The sequence below is a fragment of the Carassius gibelio genome, chromosome B6, assembly GCF_023724105.1.
Source record: "Carassius gibelio isolate Cgi1373 ecotype wild population from Czech Republic chromosome B6, carGib1.2-hapl.c, whole genome shotgun sequence".
NCBI lineage: Eukaryota > Metazoa > Chordata > Actinopteri > Cypriniformes > Cyprinidae > Carassius > Carassius gibelio.
The window spans coordinates 12,627,829-12,645,865 of NC_068401.1; the positions used below are offsets into that span (position 1 = coordinate 12,627,829).

Below are 18,037 nucleotides of genomic sequence, written 5' to 3' on the forward strand. Positions count from 1 at the left end.
GCACATACCTGAGAACAGAAACCTCTTTATGTTGAAAAAATATATATAGTCTATAAAACATTTTTTTTAAACTAGCAGCCTATTTGAAATAAGCATGCACATACCCATATGATCAAAACATTTCCCCAGTCTTTGTCAGAAATGACCTCAACTTTATTACAACCCATTTATTAATACCTGTCACGACACCCATCAAACACCTGCTCTCAAATGGTTTCTCGCTTGTGCTCTGGATGAATAAATAGGTGGGACATTTTTTCAGAACAGGTTTGCACATTGTAGAAGCCCCCTATGTTGACATAGCAAGACACAAAGAACGTCCTGCCTGGAAAGTAATGGTTTGCAGGTTTTATTTTCATTGGCTGTCATTACAGTAATAGCAGTAACAGTGTGTGTGTTTAGCTGTCAGGTTATAATATTCTGAAGTCCTCTTTTAATCTCTTTATATTTCTACCACAGCATCTCTATTTAATCTAGATGTTTAAAGAGATCTAAAGCATTTAGAAAAGGTCACTAACACAATCATTAGCCATAGTTATAAAGACAAGATCTTGTCAAATAAAACAAAAATGCAACCAATAATCCAAATAGTGCATTTTACCCCTTTGAACATATGCTTTTGCTTTTACATTATATAACATTAAAAACACTTTAAAGCTTAAAAGTAAATGTACTTCACATTTTTAAAGATATTGAGCTAGTCACAATCAGAAGTATCTTGTAGTCAAGTCACCTTTATTTACTTTAAACAAAATATATTGCGTAAAAGCAACTGAACAACATTCATTAGGGAAACAGTGTGTCAATAATGCAAAATGACAGTTAAAGGCTGTCATCATTGAATTCAGTTATGTCATCTCTGTTCAGTTTAAATAGTGTCTGTGCATTTATTTGCAATCAAGTCAACGATATCGCTGTAGATGATGTGCCCCCAACTAAGCAAGCCAGAGGCGACAGCGGCAAGGAACCAAAACATCGGTGACAGAATGGAGAAAAACCTTGGGAGAAACCAGGCTCAGCTGGAGGGCCAGTTCTCCTCTGACCAGACGAAACCAGCTGTTCAATTCCAGGCTGCAGCAAAGTCAGATTGTGCAGAAGAATCATCTGTTTCTTGTGGTCTTGTCCTGGTGGTCCTCTGAGACCAGGTCTTTACAGGGGATCTGTATCTGGGGCTCTAGTTGTCTTGGTCTCCGTTGTCTTTTTAGGGTTGTAGAGGTGCTTTCTAGGTGCTGATCCACCATCTGGTCTTGATACATACTGGATCCGGGTTACTGCAGTGACCCTCTGATCTGGATACAGACTGGATCTGGTGGCTACAGTGACCTCGGAATAAGAGAGAAACAGACTAATATTAGCGTAGATGCCATTCTTCTAATGATGTAGCAAGTACATAGAGTGTTATGGGAAGTGTTCCCGGTTCAGGTTTACCTAATCCAGTTTAACTGCAAGAGTGTGTCAGCCTCCCGAACAATCTTAGGTAGGTTATTCCAGAGTTTAGGCACCAAATAGGAAAAGGATCAGTTGATTTTGATATTCTAGGTATTATAAAATTGCCTGAGTTTTGAGAACGCAGTGGACGTGGAGGATTATAATGTAAAAGGAGCTCATTCAAATACTGAGGTGCTAAACCATTCAGGGCTTTATAAGTAATGAGCAATATTTTAAAATCTATACGATGTTTGATAGGGAGCCAGTGCAGTGTTGACAGGACCGGGCTAATATGGTCATACTTCCTGGTTCTAGTAAGAACTCTTGCCGCTGCATTTTGGACTAGCTGAAGTTTGTTTACTAAGCGTGCAGAACAACCACCCAATAAAGCATTACAATAATCTAAACTTGAGGTCATAAATACATGGATTAACATTTCTGCTTTTGACATTGAGAGCATAGGCCGTAATTTAGATATATTTTTGAGATGGAAAAATGCTAGAAACGTGGCTTTCTAAGGAAAGATTGCTATCAAATAGTATACCAGGTTCCTAAATGATGACGAAGAATTATACTAAACAAGGCTGCATTTATTTAATAAAAAATACAGTAATATTGTGAATATTTTTTTAAATGTAATTTATATCGATGGGAAAGCTACTCCAGTACTCCGTTTTTCAGTGCCACATTATCATTCAGAAATCATAATTTCTTCATACATATATACATATAAAGTGTGTGTGTGTGTGTATGTGTGTGTGTGTGTGTGTGTGTGTGCATGTGGCATGTAACAGTTTAGCTTGCATCTGGAGTAGCATATTTCCAACACGTGGGTTAGAAAAAGCAAAACTGCAACTAGGAAACTGCAGAGAAAGAATCTATTTGTTTTTCCAAGTTCACACAGTTCCCCATGCACAGTTTACTCAATGAAAACAAACTTACATCAAGTTTTCATTCCTGTTATTTACTGGACGATGCATGACAGATTAACCCAAGGAACCCTAAATATTCCAAAATATTAGTTCACACAGTGTGGCGTGTTGGTCTTTTCAGCATTCTTCTCCCCTCTGTTATCCAGAGCGTGCTATGCTATGATATCAATTACCATAGGAATCTAATAACACAGAAGACAGAGAGAGAGATGACCTCTTGACCTAACAACAACAGTGTATTTCTCCATTTTGTTTATTTTACTGGGCCCAGGTCAAAGCCTTATGGAATGTGCTGAGATGCATTGATTGTCAGCAGGTCATGTGAGTGAAGATCAGCATGATCGAGTTTGAGCAATCATTCCTAAAGCCAGGCAAAATAAATACAGCAACAGGGCCATGCTGGCACTCTTTGCATCTTTCATTTTCCTTTTGAAACCCTCCACCCACCTCTTCCTGAAACACACACACACGTTTGAAGCACATCTATGCTGTCTAATTCTTGCTGACCTCACTTCCATATGATCAAACATGACCCCTTGTACCAAACGCAACTGCTATCAGAGGCTAAAAGACTGGAAAACATAATGAGAGACCACCCACCCACTCAAAGACTTTAAATAAGCCCTCTCTATGTGCCCCATTGCTATTGTACTACATGAGTTTTGTGAATTTCACCTTTCCTTGCTGCTCTTTTTTGCCTCGGCTTGTTGCACACATGTAGATAAAGTCAGAAGTTGTAAGTATGCAGACTGCTTATTTATCATTCTTGGACTCTGATCAAGAATGAGCTTCAAATGGTTATTTTGATCTGAATGTAAATGATCTAATAGACTACATTTACAGATCTTCACGAGAATTAGATCACTATAGCGCATCTTAAACTCCATTCAAAAATGTCCGGCCAGACACACATCATCACTTACCAGAAATGATGTCACCAGCAATGCCCTTATTTGGGTAGAACAAAAGCATGTCAACACATGTTATCATCTCTTTGAAAATTAACATCTTTATTATTAGACTTAAGATGTCTGACATTTAAGAGTGTCCAGAATAAAGAAAAAGACAAAGAAAAGAAGTGCTATTCATAGTGGTTTCAACGAATTCTAAAAAACTTGTATACCGTTTTCAAGAACTACATAATACATTATCAGGACAATTGTATCTTCCTGATATGTTTGGCCCTCAAAATAATTCATTTTAATTCAGAAATGAATGTTCATCATCATAGACTGTGTGTTTAGGCCACTGTATGTATGAATTACAATAAAAAAAAATAGATAATAGGGCAAAAATGCAAGGATTATGTAATTCTAAGAAGAAGAAAAATAAAAGAATATTGCATAAAAAGAAAGAACACTTCTATTCAGTTTTTGGACAGTATAGGAAGCTCTGATTTGTAATTCAAGCGGTTTTATACCCATTAGCTACAAACCCTAGTAACTCCGGAGATTACTCCATTTAAAGTTCAGAACAGAAGGTCCATTCTGAACAGATCCGCTGTGTGTGGAGAACAGCCAAGGGGATGGACCTTCAAAGCGGCCCGCATAACCCTCAATCCCCCTGCTCATTACAATTAGATGAGTTTCGCCATGCATGGTTGCAATTTTAATAATCTTATTTTACTTTGGGAAAATAAAACAGATAGACATCGGAAAGAAAAATAGCCCCATGTCACAAATATTTCAGCTGCTTTGCTGCTCAGCAGATAATGGCTTCCAAATGTTTAATATTAGATGCAATCACACTGAAGAAAAGGTACAGCTTTTCTTTGAAAACTGAGACGCTTGACCGTAGAAAGAGAAAAATCTTAGCTTGGACAAAATTATTCTTTTGCTTTATGAATCTTCACAGCTTTTCTATGCGATTGCATGCTCACAGTAATGTGTTTGATATCTTAACTTTAGTTTCCATTCCTTCATAATTCATTCCACCAAAAAGCTCTCATGAAAGAAGCAGGGACAGCCCTCCCTCCTCCATCCCCGCCAATCAGCATCTCCTCCCAGCATGTGAGCTCATATTAGAGTCTGCAGGAGTGCGACTTTAACTGGGCTTTGATCGCAGCCTGCCGTTTGTGTGTGTCAGAGAGCCGACGTCACCGGAGGAAATGAGGGATGAACTCTGGGTCTGGAGAGTCAACCCAGCCCATCACTTCAAAAGAGGAATGTCTTTCGTTTCTTGTCTGCCACTGATATAACATAAATGAATAGAAACAGGTCAGGATGCAAGATCTCTGGCTTGTAAAATTGCTACCATTCTCTGTCTGGTCCTCACAAACCTAAAACAGCAGCACGTTGGGTCAATTATTATTATTATTATTTTTTAATTCAACCTCTTTATTAGATGTCACTACATGAAAGGCTGTTTGATTTTTGTATATAATGAATATTATTATTTACTAGTATTATTTTTATTTACAGTTTATATTGTTATTTTAAATGCAAAATTCTAGATCTCAGGACAACAGTCTGCTGCTCTTTATAATAAGCATCCTGGGAAAATATAGATTTGTTTTTCATGTAGGTATTGTTAACACTTATTTCTACTATTAATAATAATATAAAAATTATATATTTAGTCATATCATTAAGACATTATCATTAATATGAAAAAAAATTCCTATTAGTATTCATTTGTGTTAGTAATTAATTCCAGTTTATTCCAATTTAATTACAAATGTTTATCCTTTTATCTATTTCCAACATTATAAAATATACTTCATATACTTAAAAATATACTATATTCTGTGGCCTCATTTTATGTATTTACTAGTAGGTATTTCTTCTTTTTTTATATATACAATTATTGACTTTAATATTTGCTGTCTGTTGCAACACAAATTAGGTAATGCAACAAAATCCCTCAAGAAGTTGAGCAGCGCATGTTGAAAACATAAAAATATTACATTTTAGCATTTACTCCTTCAATCTACAAAATATAACCGTATAGGTTGTATTTTGTAGAATGTAAAATGTAATATTTTCATATTTTCAACATGCGCTGCTGCTAGCTTATACGGTAATGAGATTTATTTGAGTTAAAAAAAAAAATTAATTAAATAATATTTTATTATTAAGCTTTCCGCTACACAAAATAAGGTTATAGTTTGATTTAATGCTGAGAAAGCCCATTTCAACAGTGTCCACAAATTAATTACATTTTAAACCCAAGTTTTTTCCCCCTCAACAATCCTGTACTGAAACTGCAGGTGGCGCCAAACGCACCTTTAAGCAGCATATGTCCTGAGACTTTGTGGAAACTTCTTGAGAGGACTGAAGAAAGTCAATCTCCAACAGGAGCGAGAGAAGCAGAGAGCAGTGCAGAGGACCATCCGCCTACAAAGTTTCACCTCTGCGGACATCCGAGGCTTAGTAAAGTCCAGAAGAGCTCTGCATTCTCCCGCTATAAACTGACCTGTGAGAAGAGCTTGCGGTGGATGTAAGAGCGCTCAAGGCAGAAGAAATGAGCAGAGGAACAGTAAACGAGCTGCACGGATGCCAGCGCAACTTCACACTGATCATCGTGCTGCTCGTAGTCCACTGCGGTAGGCGATTAAACTCATGCATTTGCACTTTACTTTGTTAATAATCGAATTAATTCTAATTAAACAGAGCCTCATCTGTCGAGTTCATAGGAAACACTGAGCAGTCGAAAACTATTTCTGATATTATTATTAAAAATGATTTATGGAAACGTCTCAAATTACAGCACAACGTCAACATAACATAAATGTGGAATATTCAATCTTAGTAAATTAAGTGTTCTTTATTTGCATTTGTATATGTGCTGTAATTTGTACAATGTTATGTAAAATGACTTAAAAAATGTCATGATGTAACGTTAGAACAAATAGTTAGAGGTGTCGATTCATTCAGTAGCCCTCAGGTTTTTTTGTTTGTTTACCTATTGAGTCCTGTTGCCAAAGGGCTGTCTAACAGTTTTAGTGTCATTGGAATGACAATAAAGCTCTTAAAGTGCACTGATTGAGAGAGTAACAGTCTTAAATTCTCAGTTGGAGTCTCTTTGTACTGTCTGAGCTGCTTCATTTGCCTTAGAATAGCACTTTGACGTAAGATAGCATCCAATTATACTGAGCAAAGAGCCTAAAAAGGTACATTAACTTCTATGAGCTTTTCATTATTTCCTAATTCACAAGGATGAGACCTATACCAAAGACCAACTTAAATGTAGTTGTACACGTTTGAACAACACTTTATTCAGAGTGTTTATGTTACATGAGTGGATGTTACTAGTATTAATTACTGCAATAGTTACAATAATAACAGTAAGTAGGCCTACAGAAAGCTTACAAAATAACTAAGAGTACATGTAGTTATCAATAATCAGTGTACCTGTAAATACATTGCAACATGGACACTATAAAATAGACTAATCAGGTTTAGTTTTAGGTCATATTATAATAATAATAAATATTTTTTTAATAATAATGAGCATACAGTGCATATATATATATATATATATATATATATATATATAAAACATTTCAAGATATTTTTTTTAAATAAGCAAACTAACAGTTAAGTGTGTGTGAAACGCTAATCAGATTTGAACCCAAGTATAAATTACTTAAACTATAAATATTTAAGTTGAATTGTCAGATTAAGTTACATTATACTACAGCATATCAGCAGATTTTTGACAAATTTGACTGACAAAGCAACAACCTGCTCGCAAATCAAGTAATATATCATTTGTACTCGGACTTCAATGTCAGTCCATGACGTTGCAGGGAATTTTAACAATTGCTCCTCATTTATAACTTAAGGCACTGACCATTGGTGCTGTGGTTTGGATGAATTTCATTCCAGATTCCCGCTTTGTTCCTTGTGTGCCGGGATCTCTTTACTGTAGGATGGGACAAATGGACTCCATTTTAAGTTTTGGCTTAGAGTTAGTTTGAGATTTTAGCTGATGGATGAGGTTTTTGTCAATATGTGGCTCTCTACACCTTGTCGATATAAATGCAATAGTGTTTTCACATCTGTTCTAGATAGTATCACTGGATATTTTGTCACAAAATGTAAACCTTTTTAGATGGAGTTTTATAGGCACTACACTACATATATCTAGCTATGTCATATTTTTGAGAGCGGTGGGCAAAATAGAAACAGACGGCTTCCGTGATCCAGTCTTTGGTTTTAATAGTAGTTGGTAGATTATAAATCACTGGGGTGGAACTCTATCAGTGCATTATACTGCCAGACGGGATGTTGACACAAAAGCCACTTTGCCTCCAAGAAAAGCCGACGAGGGAGGATTTGACTCGGCGTAGTAAAATTCATTGGTTTAATCTGGTCTTCAAGTGTACAGTACAGTTACTCAAGCATCAAGGCTCCCGTCTTAAAATAAAAAAATAAAAAAAACCTTCATAGATGTTGAAGGAATGCCCATTCAACCACATGTTCTAACTTTGTGAAAGCCACGCAACACTTGTGAACCGTTTTGCTTTTTGTTGGTATGACTTTATAAATCTGTTTAATGTCAGAGGCTTGTGTGTATTGTATCACAAGTTGTAATTTTTTTCTGCTCTTTCTGCAGAGTTATAAATCTTTAAATCTGAGGTGTCAAACACATGAAGTTACTGTGCATTTTATCTTTTATTACTAAATACTGAAAGTTGGCTGGATTAAAAAAGTTGGCTTGTCTTGTTCAATAAACAGAATGTGGGGAGAATTATGTAGCCTACCGGCAGTTTTAACACTTTAATGAATTGCTCTCTATTGCCCTATCTTTTGTGTAAGTCTTCTGTCAGCGCTGGATGTTTAGGTCTTGGATATGAGCTTAGAGAATGATCTGTGTATTTTCACTTGTCTTTAGTGATGGTGTGATTCAAGCTCTTAGTCCGTGTCTCTCTGTTTGGGTTTGTGGTGGAGAAACTGGCAGAGTGTATAACCATTCAATTTCATTATCCAGCTTCGGGGACATCAGAGTGATTAGAACATCATTAAAAACTCACAAACAAGTGTTTTTGCAACCGTTTATTTTTTTTACTTTGTTGCATTCTTTTTTAATGTTGTAAAAATCTTAGTCTAGGTGGCAGTTTGCTGCACTTAATCAACTCAATTATATTTATCTTTATACTTGGAAAGTATAAAAATGTAAAAATGGATAAAAAAGTAATAAAAATGAAAATGTCATATTATTGTCTCATTTATTTATTGTTTTCATGGTGTTTGTATGGTGTGTTAAAAAAAAAAAAACTCAATTTTTATTATTTTCATCATCCATTCCAAAGTGAATGCCAGCAGCTGGAGCAATGTCATATTTATTTAATTTTGTCAGTATTTAGTAATCTTTATCTTTTTTATGGCTTGTGGCAGCATATTGTATTGGGTTACATATAGAGAAGTCTTACCCACCTTGTCCTTTGCCTTTTTGGCCTGAAAAATGCTGATGGTAATATACATCACAGGCCAAAAGGTCTGCGGTGAATATAATAGGAAATGAGCTGCCATGATTATCTAAGCGATCAGACGTCTGCCAACACTTATCAAATAATTACTTTCCCTTGCCTGCCCAATGAAATGTGCCAGGATACGCTACGTTTCACATTTTAGAGGGCATGATGAAACATGGCTTTTTAATTTTAGCTGTAAATGTGTCGGAAAGTAAAGCTCTGAAGCCTGTTTACGTTGTATTAAGGACTCAACTAACCCTCAATGCATAAAGACTGGCAAATTTCTTGCCGCCCACAGTTGAGTCTTTGTACCTGCCATGCTCCCAGTGAGCTCATAAATACCTAACCTTTACTGCCTGTTCAGTCGGAGATTGATATTTGCTCTAAAAATGAAAATATATGTGCAAAGTATCAGTCATCTGGGAGATTGCGCTCTTTTCCTTCACACAGTGCTGGTCTTGACAGCGTCAGGTTTCTATCTCTGAGGAGAGCTTTGTACATTCATAATTCGGTCTCGCTGTCAGTCTCGGAACATTTTTTTCTCCTAAATAATGCGGCCTAGTAGTCAAAGTCTGGCTCTGATTTGCAGTAGTACATTGAGTGATAGAAGTTTGGGTGTTGAAAACGCTGCTATACTCATGCACCCACATACTCGATGCTGATTAAGCCATTTGTAAAGGATTCTTTGGCACTGGCTCTCCTATGAGGTTCCAGTCTAATCAGGTTTTTGTTCGTTTCTGCATGTTTTTTCAAATGCTGGTTCTTTGCTACACTGTACCTTGACTTGAACGGTGAGGAACAGTTGACAGTTTTCACAGAGTGTGATAGACAGTTCAGCCCTGGCATGGGTTCTGATGTTTATCCATGCTGTTCCAAATGGAACGAGGAAGGCATAAAGGAATTCAAATTTGACACCTTGGGGCTCCAAAATGTCCCACTCTCACTTCACCCTCGCATCACAGTATGGAACGTTTCTTAGAATTGCTGTTTTCTTTAGGTTATTTTTTTATTTTTCAATTAAAATCCAACCGGGTCCCTTTGAATCAGCAGTTTTGTTTTTGACCTTATATTTGCAATTGTGTTGTTTTTTGGGAGTTAAAATAAGAGAAATCTGCTGACACCAGCTGGCCATCGGGGTTTCTCTGAGCAGAGGTGATCATGATGATCTATAGAATGCGCACATGCTGTCAGGTGTTTGCTTGTATTTAGTATTTATATGCAGAAATTATTTTACACCAGTGTTTTGTCTGACCCGCACAGACTGTGGATTTGTGACTTTGCTGAAATGATTGAATGCTTCTTGCACTCTTAGTGGCCCAAGTGGGAGAAGTGTCAGGGTAAGTACATTTTCAGTTCATGCAATGTGTGCATGTGTGTTTATGTGTGTATGTACACGCTGGGAGTGTTAAAACTGTGCAATCCACATCAGTAAATAAAATGTGATGGGTGTTAGACACTGCACAATGCTAGCGTAACATGTCCCTATTGCAGCATTCAGCATTCATAGGCTGAATATTAATTTAGGATTTATTTGTAATATTCAAACATGCTTAAATCTTTTGGCATTCTTCCTATAGTCAAATTGAATTAATCGGCCTGCTCTTTAGGAGATCCAGTAAGCTTTTTAAGTATGTTTTGATTGCTTTTGATTCTTTGTTTTAGTTTTTGGTAATTACTTAACAGAATCGTTTTTTTTAGCTTCTTAAGTAAAAAAAAAAAATGTTCAAGACTGTGATGATTAGCTCTGATAAAGTGATTTGTGTTTAAAAAGCTGACTTCAGACACAATGATGTGAAATAAAAAGAATCGGAACCGTCCTCGCTGTCTTGTTTTGAGAGTCCCACTCTTTTCATAAACCTTTTTTTTAAGATTTTGTTGAAATAATATTATGCGCTGACAGCAACTCGTGAGCATTTTCAATTGTTGGGTTGCAGTTGAGGATTAGGATACCCGGAGTGAAGCCTCTCAGCTTTTATGGACATTTACCCACAAGCAGCAGGCGAACAAAGAGCTTTTAAACAGCTGTTTGTTTGTTTAGGCTCTGTTTTTTGTGTGCTTGTCAATGCCAGTGGGTCACAGTTAAACACAAGTCACTGTTTGTCCTGTTACTTCAGGACAAAAGCCAAAGGACTATTTAATGTTGGTTGGCTTTGTTAGAGGCCAGCAGAGAAAATCTGAGGTGTTGAAATGAAGGATTACTAAAAACAATAACATTACGTTTCTTAAAAAAGAAATTGCTGAAGTTTCAAATGTAATTGAATTGGTTTTTAATTGAAATAACAGATAATTGTTGAATCATCAGTTGATGAAAGGAGTAGTTATTTATTGCTATATTGTAATGCTATATGGGTCGTTCTGTTTCAGATCAACCAAATTTCGGAAACTTCCTCGGTTAAAAGATTTTTTATTTTGTTAAGATTTTTTTTTCTGTAGAATGGCAAACATAAATGGTGATGAAAGCTAAAATATTAAACTTCCCATATGTATATTTACTGAGTAATCTGTTATTTTGTAGATGGGGATCAAATTTCAGCTAAGATTTGGAGCCAGTTTACAGGGGTGTAAAAATTACTTAAGAAAGCTGGAAAGAGCATTATGTTATTTTTAGACCGAGAACCAGAATCTAAAAAGATATTAAGATGTCTTTAATACTTCTTGAGTTAAACTCATGCAAACTTGAGGCTATAACCATAAGAAGTGCTTTTTGCCATTTTCGAACTGTGACCAATGAAACAAAAATGGCTAAAGTCAACAGATTTTACTAATAGAGCTACCAGTATCTGTGTAAAAATAACGAATGATGATGCCAACTTTCTAAAGTAATTTTTACACCCCTGTAAATTGGCTCAAAATTGTCATTTTGACCCCCCTCTACAAAATAGCGGATTACTCCGTAAATACACATCTGTGACATTTTGGCTTTCATCACTATATATGTTTGTCTTTCTACAGAAAAGTAAAATAAAATTGAAAATTTGACACTGAATGACATATCTTAGCGCAGACGCACACGCACACGCACACACACACACACACACACACACACACAACATAAAACTGGTGTACAGGAAAACTCCATCTAGTTTTCTGTCTTTACATCAATATTCAATAAAAATCTAATTTTCTTTTACAATTGGAAACATAAAAATGACATTTTTCTTAAAAGGGGCTGTCAGCCCAATCGCTGGCTTTGTGTATTCCTCCATTCCCTCCACATCTATTTTTCCTTGGGTTTGGTTGTTGTCTCTTTCCTTTTCACTCATTTGTGCAGCAGCTAACAGTCATTCAGCTCTCTTACTCTGTGGCAACGCAGAAATGACTTACCCGACCACACCGACCAAGGAATCCTGAAATAAAAAGCTTCATTTCCCTAATGCTTTGTGATTGGAAGCCAAACAGGCCGCAGAGGCCTGGGAGACCTCTGCCCAGCTATGCATACACAGAGCTCTCAAAGTCTGACCCCAAAGATCTGTGAATAGCCCTCAACCAGATAACTTCAGCATGTCTTGATCAAGCTAAGGCTGAAGGGATTATCCATCGCCTCTGAGTATTACTTTATGTAATTTCCTCAACAATGACAAGCACTGACCATATGAGTGTCTCATATGAGTGTACTGTAGCCTACATGTATCGTTCATGTTTATGAAATACAGCACTGCTCGTGTGGCTCCGCTGTGTGTTTGCCCGTGGCAGAGAGGAATCTCATCAAGGCTCACGTAGATGGAAATTTTATTCAACAGGAATGTCTTCTCCAGTCCCAGTGGAATCTCTCAGAGGCGGATCAAAATCTTAAATGGCGTTGAGGGGAAAATTGAGTCTACCTGTTTGAACTAGCTCTTTCAGATTTCCACGTTAACAGTTATTTCATTTCCTTTTGGATGTTTTTCAACACCAGCGCTACTTTATAGCATTTTCAACATTTTGAGGCAAAGACCAAAATTATGTTCAGCTTTTGGAAGCTGTGTCATGGACATTATTCAGATAAGATGCTATATTTAACTTTATGCAAATGAAAACCGGATAGTTGGGATATTATATTATATTATACAATTTTATTTTCATATGATTTACTTTATTTTATTGTTTTATTTTATGTCATGTCATTTTATTTCATGATGAAAATGCCTAGACTGCAGGGTGGCTAATGGCCAAAGAAAGTATTATAGAACTTAGAAGCAAATTGACAAACAGAATTGAAATGAAATGTAAATTACATTTACATATTATGTTTACATGTGTTTACAACATATCAAATATACATATTATATCCACAGTGTATTTAGATATTAAATTCCACTTAATATGAATGCGTTATACATTAATATTTTTTTCCACAGTGTCCACGGTTCGTCTCAAAATGAATTGTTCATTGGCCTGACTGATCAGTCTTCTACTTCTGCAGACTTTAACTTCAACAAGTGAGGGTCAAAGACATGAAGAGAGAGGAAGCAGGGGTATGTGTGAAGACTTAATACCCTCACTGCTATAGATATACAGCCCACTTCTCAACAAAAGAGATTTACTGGACTAGGAAACTGGCAGATGAGTTATTCAACCAAACAGGGGAATGAGGTCAAGTGAATGGAGCAGCTGTGAGTAAAGCAGAAGCTAGAAAAGTGTAGGCTTTCATTATTCCACTCATTTAACACCAGTACAAGGCCATCCATCTCTGTCCTGCTTCTAGTTTTATGATACTGTATAGACAGTTGGAAACAAAATGAAATGCAGTAAATTCACATAGATCTACTATGTTCTACTCCTATTTGTCTATGTGGCTATGCATTCCACCTAGACTTGAAAGTTTAACAAACACATATTCTCTTTGCATAAAAATTCCATATTAAATGCATTTATTGAAATTCCAGCGATACAAACTTTTATTTACATGCGTGCTGTCCTGTTGTGTAAGTAAATGTGTAAAACTTCAGCAGGATCTGTGGCCTGGCTGGAAATTTGGCTCCACTTTTTTCGGGGTGAACAGGCCTGTTACCAATATTTTGCATTATTATTTTTGACATGCACTGCTGTACTGCCGGTTTTAAATGGGAGGCACATTTCGCTTGATTCATTACTGTTTTATAGCACGTCCAAACACTGAAGCTGGTAAAACAAATCTATTTTTTTGTATATTTTCCTTTAACTAGCCAGTGAGAAAAAGTATGAGAAATGAAAGTGATTGGCAATACCAGTTTTCTCAGCTGTAGTTATATCTTGTAGTGGAATGTACTTCATTTGAGATTTTGAAGACGTTCTGCTATTTTGTTTAAGATTTTCAATATAGCACACACGTCATTGTGTTATAAGGAAAAGGCAAGCATGTATGCTGTTCAAGATTTCTCATTTTGTATTGCATAGGAACGGTTTTAATATCCTGGAAAAACTATCCTTTCATTTTTTATGGCACTGGATTACGATTGGTTGCTGATGACCTTATGTTCAGGTCACAGACTAAACTGAGTCTGTGAAGTGTTTCAATAAATCATTTTCTGTTGAAGTTTTTGGATTACTACTATATTTTAGGTAAACATATTTATGTAAGACTAATATCGTAAGAAGGGAAGTTGGAAATATTTTTTTCTCTTCCTCTTATATCTAGACAGGAGCTCCCTCAGGTTTGTGGAGAAATGAAAACACTCTCCACCAGTAGTGTATATTACACTTTAAGCAGGTCACTGAATCTTTCACCAAGATTATGACATTAATCCATCCTCAGAAGGCAATAAAATACCCTCTCAATTTTTACTGCTGTCAACACTTTGTGTCTGACTCTATTATTTTATTCCCCCCCCCCTTCAAAAAATCACTAACCACAAATATGCTTGTAGTTTCTCGTTCTCTCCTCAAAGTGGAAGTTGCATGCACCACTCACACTGTTTCTCATCTTGAAGGTGGTCTTGGACGGACCTCAAGATTGCCTGGATGCTTAGTAATATGAAAGTAATTAGCAGTGGTTTCATGGTGTGCTGAGATACGTGCAATAACAAAGTGACTATGAGTCACTGGTGCCCAAGTCAGTGCTTGAAGTCAAATTTTACCATCATCGGTGTGGGTAAACACCTGCAACCAGGGCTTAAAATTAACACTTGCCAAGTGCCAAATGTAAGTAAAATTTTGCATTGGAGAGTATATCAAACCATGTGACTAGTCAATGGCCGATATGTTTTTTAATTTTTTACTTTATTATGATTGGACAGATCACAGCTGACAGGAAGAGAAGCGGGAGAGAGATGTGAGGTGGAAACAGAAAGGTCCTCGAGTTGGGATTCGAACTAAGGACACGTGTATGTCGGCGCTTTTTAACTTTTTAAAAATTAATTCTAACAATGCCTTAGAACACGGTATGGTTTAACGTCATGATCAAATTCTGATGCATTGTGTTTTTCAGAGTGAAGTGCTGTGTATTTGTTTAAAATAAATAAAAAAATTGTGTATAGTAAATGCTGTTTATAATAAATCTCTGCAAGAACCATGAGTTTGAGTCGCTAATAACATGCACTTGAAAATGTGACATGCACTAAATATCCAATTTTGTAATAAGATTGTTTTATAAAAACAGTTTTTAACAAACAAAAGAAAGCATTTCAGATGAGAAGTTTTATTGTGGTTTTCTGCCCAAATAAAGAAAATCAAAGAAAAAACAACTATTATTAGTATTGTACGGAGCTCCGCACGTGACATGTGAGAAAAAATTAATCGTGCGCAAAGTTTACTAATTCATTCCCTCGACGTACTAAACCGTGCACACCATTACGGTTTCGTTCCCTCGATTTGCTTAATCATTCGCACAATTTACTAATTCGCTCTCTCAATTTATAAATTGTATAAATGATTTAGCAAATCGAGGGAATGAAATAATAAATCATGCACACGATTTAGCCTTTTTTTTCCTGGATGCCATGTGCAGGGCTCTGTAGTATTCTAATTGTACTGTATAATAATAATAATATTACTATACATTGTAATTATTATAATGAAATACTTTGTACTACTACTGCTACTACTACTGTAATAATACTAATAATAAAACTTGCAAGTAGGCGTGTTCTCACAATTTGTTCTGTGTGTGTGGCAAAATGTTAGTTTTAGGCCCTGCCTGCAACTACCACTGAGGATTGCATTTGATGTTTAGAGTTACTCAAAGTAGTTTTAAATAGGCTACTTTTAATCAACTAGGATCCATTAAATTGATGAAAAGTGATTATCTTATAATTTGATAATCAAATGTTTCCCGAGAACAAAATCAGCATATAATAATGATTTCTGAAGGGTCACATGACACTGAAGACCTGGAGTGAAATGTTGAAAATGTGTGTGTATTTATTATATATATTTAAGTCAAGAAATTATTTTAAGAGAGTAACATATAATCAGTGCAGCGTAGGACCAATGTACAGTAGAACGCTCATTAACCAAAAACATCTGAATGTAGATTACATTAGATTGACCAATTAGAATAAAGTATTCTAGAAATGTACCTTCCTTTTCCACAGGGAGAAAGTCAAAGAATTCTCTCCTGGTCTACAAGCACCTCAAAAAGTCTGGAAAATATTCCCAGCTGTAGTGTCACAAGGGCTTTACATGGCCACTGCCGCTCCACAATTCCCTCCTAATTGATTGTCCATTTTCCTTTCCAGAGACCAGGCCAAAGTGGTTCTGTAAGCAAGTAAGAGTGTATGGCTCTTTGCCAGAGCTTGTCCACTCAGCTTTAACATCTGCATCTGGAAGTGTATCCACGGGTTTGAATACTGTTTTCTGTATCACTCAGCTCTCAGGCTTTGAGTGATATGGACGTTAAGCATGATGCTGACCCTGCTCTGCATTTCTCAGCGTCTATGATGTTGTTTTTTAGTTTAGATTTACACCTATATTGAAGCATTTCCCAAAACTAACAGGATGCAATAACACAGAAACAGAGACTAAGATAACAAGGCAAACATTTCTGGCAGACGCAGCTTGAGATTAAATATTTCTCAGAAGGTAAAGCCATTTTCACCTCTTCTTGAAGAAGCTAGGCCAAAAATAATCTATGTGAAGCATATTTCACAGTTCTTTTGAGCCTTGAAGAAAGCACAGAAAACCTGGACTAAGCATAGAAAAAGTTTTGTTAGTTTTAAGATATCCGTTATCAGTTCTGACTGAACTTGCTGCACACGTCTGAAGAAGAAAAATGGAATTGAAGAGGGAAATGTATCATCTGAAAGTCTTTTTAATATCTAAAGCATTTGTTAAGCTCAAGGCTTTGATGTTATTAGCAAAGCATAACTAATAGAGCTCTTATCAGCTTACTGATAACTTTATCTCTATCTTTTAATCTTTTTAAAGGGAAGAAATATGACGAAATACAGATGTGGACATCAATTGCACATTTGGAATGGAAACCAAAGTAACTGTTTTAGTCCTGCAATAGCAGTAGTCTTGATTAATCAGTGTCTGTTACATAACTAGTTTAAAATTAGTGACTGTATAGTATTTTACCAAATGGTGCTCAGGAAAATTCTGTGATCTGATTGGCTTTTCAGAGTGCTACTGTTTCTCTATGGCAATGTTTCTTTTTATTTTTAATGTGTTTGCTTCTCTCAGGCTCAGACAGTCTTTGTCTCCCTCTGAACAGGAAATATGCACCTTATTTAAGTAGTTTTGGGGCTATTCTTCTATCAAGCAGAGATTACTGAGGAGATTTTCGGGAGTTTGTGTTTTGCCCTCAGCCTGCAGTTGGCAGGATTTTACTTTTTCACACCAGCAGTGGCATTTTACTCCAAATAACGAAATGGCCAGATGTCAGTACCACTCTGTTTGACTCCTGGTACATAGTTCAATAGGTTGAGAACTACCTACCTTTTACTGCTGTAAAATGCATTTTCCATGGCTTAAGGACCATTTACACAGAATGCAGTTTTGTGGTTTAAAAATCTAAGAAAGGGTAGTGGAACAGAAACAAAATGATTTTAAAAGCTGAACAAAAGATGCAAAAGATGTGCTAGCTCATCTTTACATAGAAAAACAATGGAAATGTAGCAAAACACAAAAAGGAGAAGTTTAACAGAAGGATTGAGCTGCACTTTTCCATGAAAGGGAACGTAGATGACAGTTTCTAAAGCTTGTGTTATTCCAAGTCTAACTGTACAATAGTTTTGCATGATAAATAGTCCAAATGTATTATTTTCTGCTATTTATAATTTTTTAAACATTTATTTATTTAGTCATTTTGAAGCTCATCAACTTTCGTGGCATTTTGAGTGTTTAATTTGAGATTCATGGA

At 36.1% G+C, this 18,037-nt stretch overlaps 1 protein-coding gene and 1 long non-coding RNA gene across 3 annotated transcripts in view; one reads left to right on the plus strand and one right to left on the minus strand.

Moving 5' to 3' along the window:
• Positions 1-4,180: 4,180 nt before the first annotated feature.
• On the minus strand, positions 4,181-5,714 carry LOC127959083 (uncharacterized). The gene is made up of 2 exons (XR_008154190.1): positions 5,585-5,714; positions 4,181-4,548 (listed from the first exon to the last, which is right to left on the minus strand). It is a non-coding gene; the product is annotated as an uncharacterized LOC127959083 (long non-coding RNA).
• Positions 5,574-18,037, plus strand: part of ror1 (receptor tyrosine kinase-like orphan receptor 1) — a 115,394-nt gene continuing 102,930 nt past the window's right edge. Inside the window, exon 1 of one of the 2 annotated variants that reach the window (XM_052558074.1) lies at positions 5,574-5,904. In XM_052558074.1, coding sequence (XP_052414034.1) covers positions 5,823-5,904 — 82 coding nt within the window. In that variant the 5' untranslated portion in view covers positions 5,574-5,822. The remainder of the gene's footprint in view (positions 5,905-18,037) is intronic. The other variant, XM_052558075.1, reaches the window with a different exon arrangement.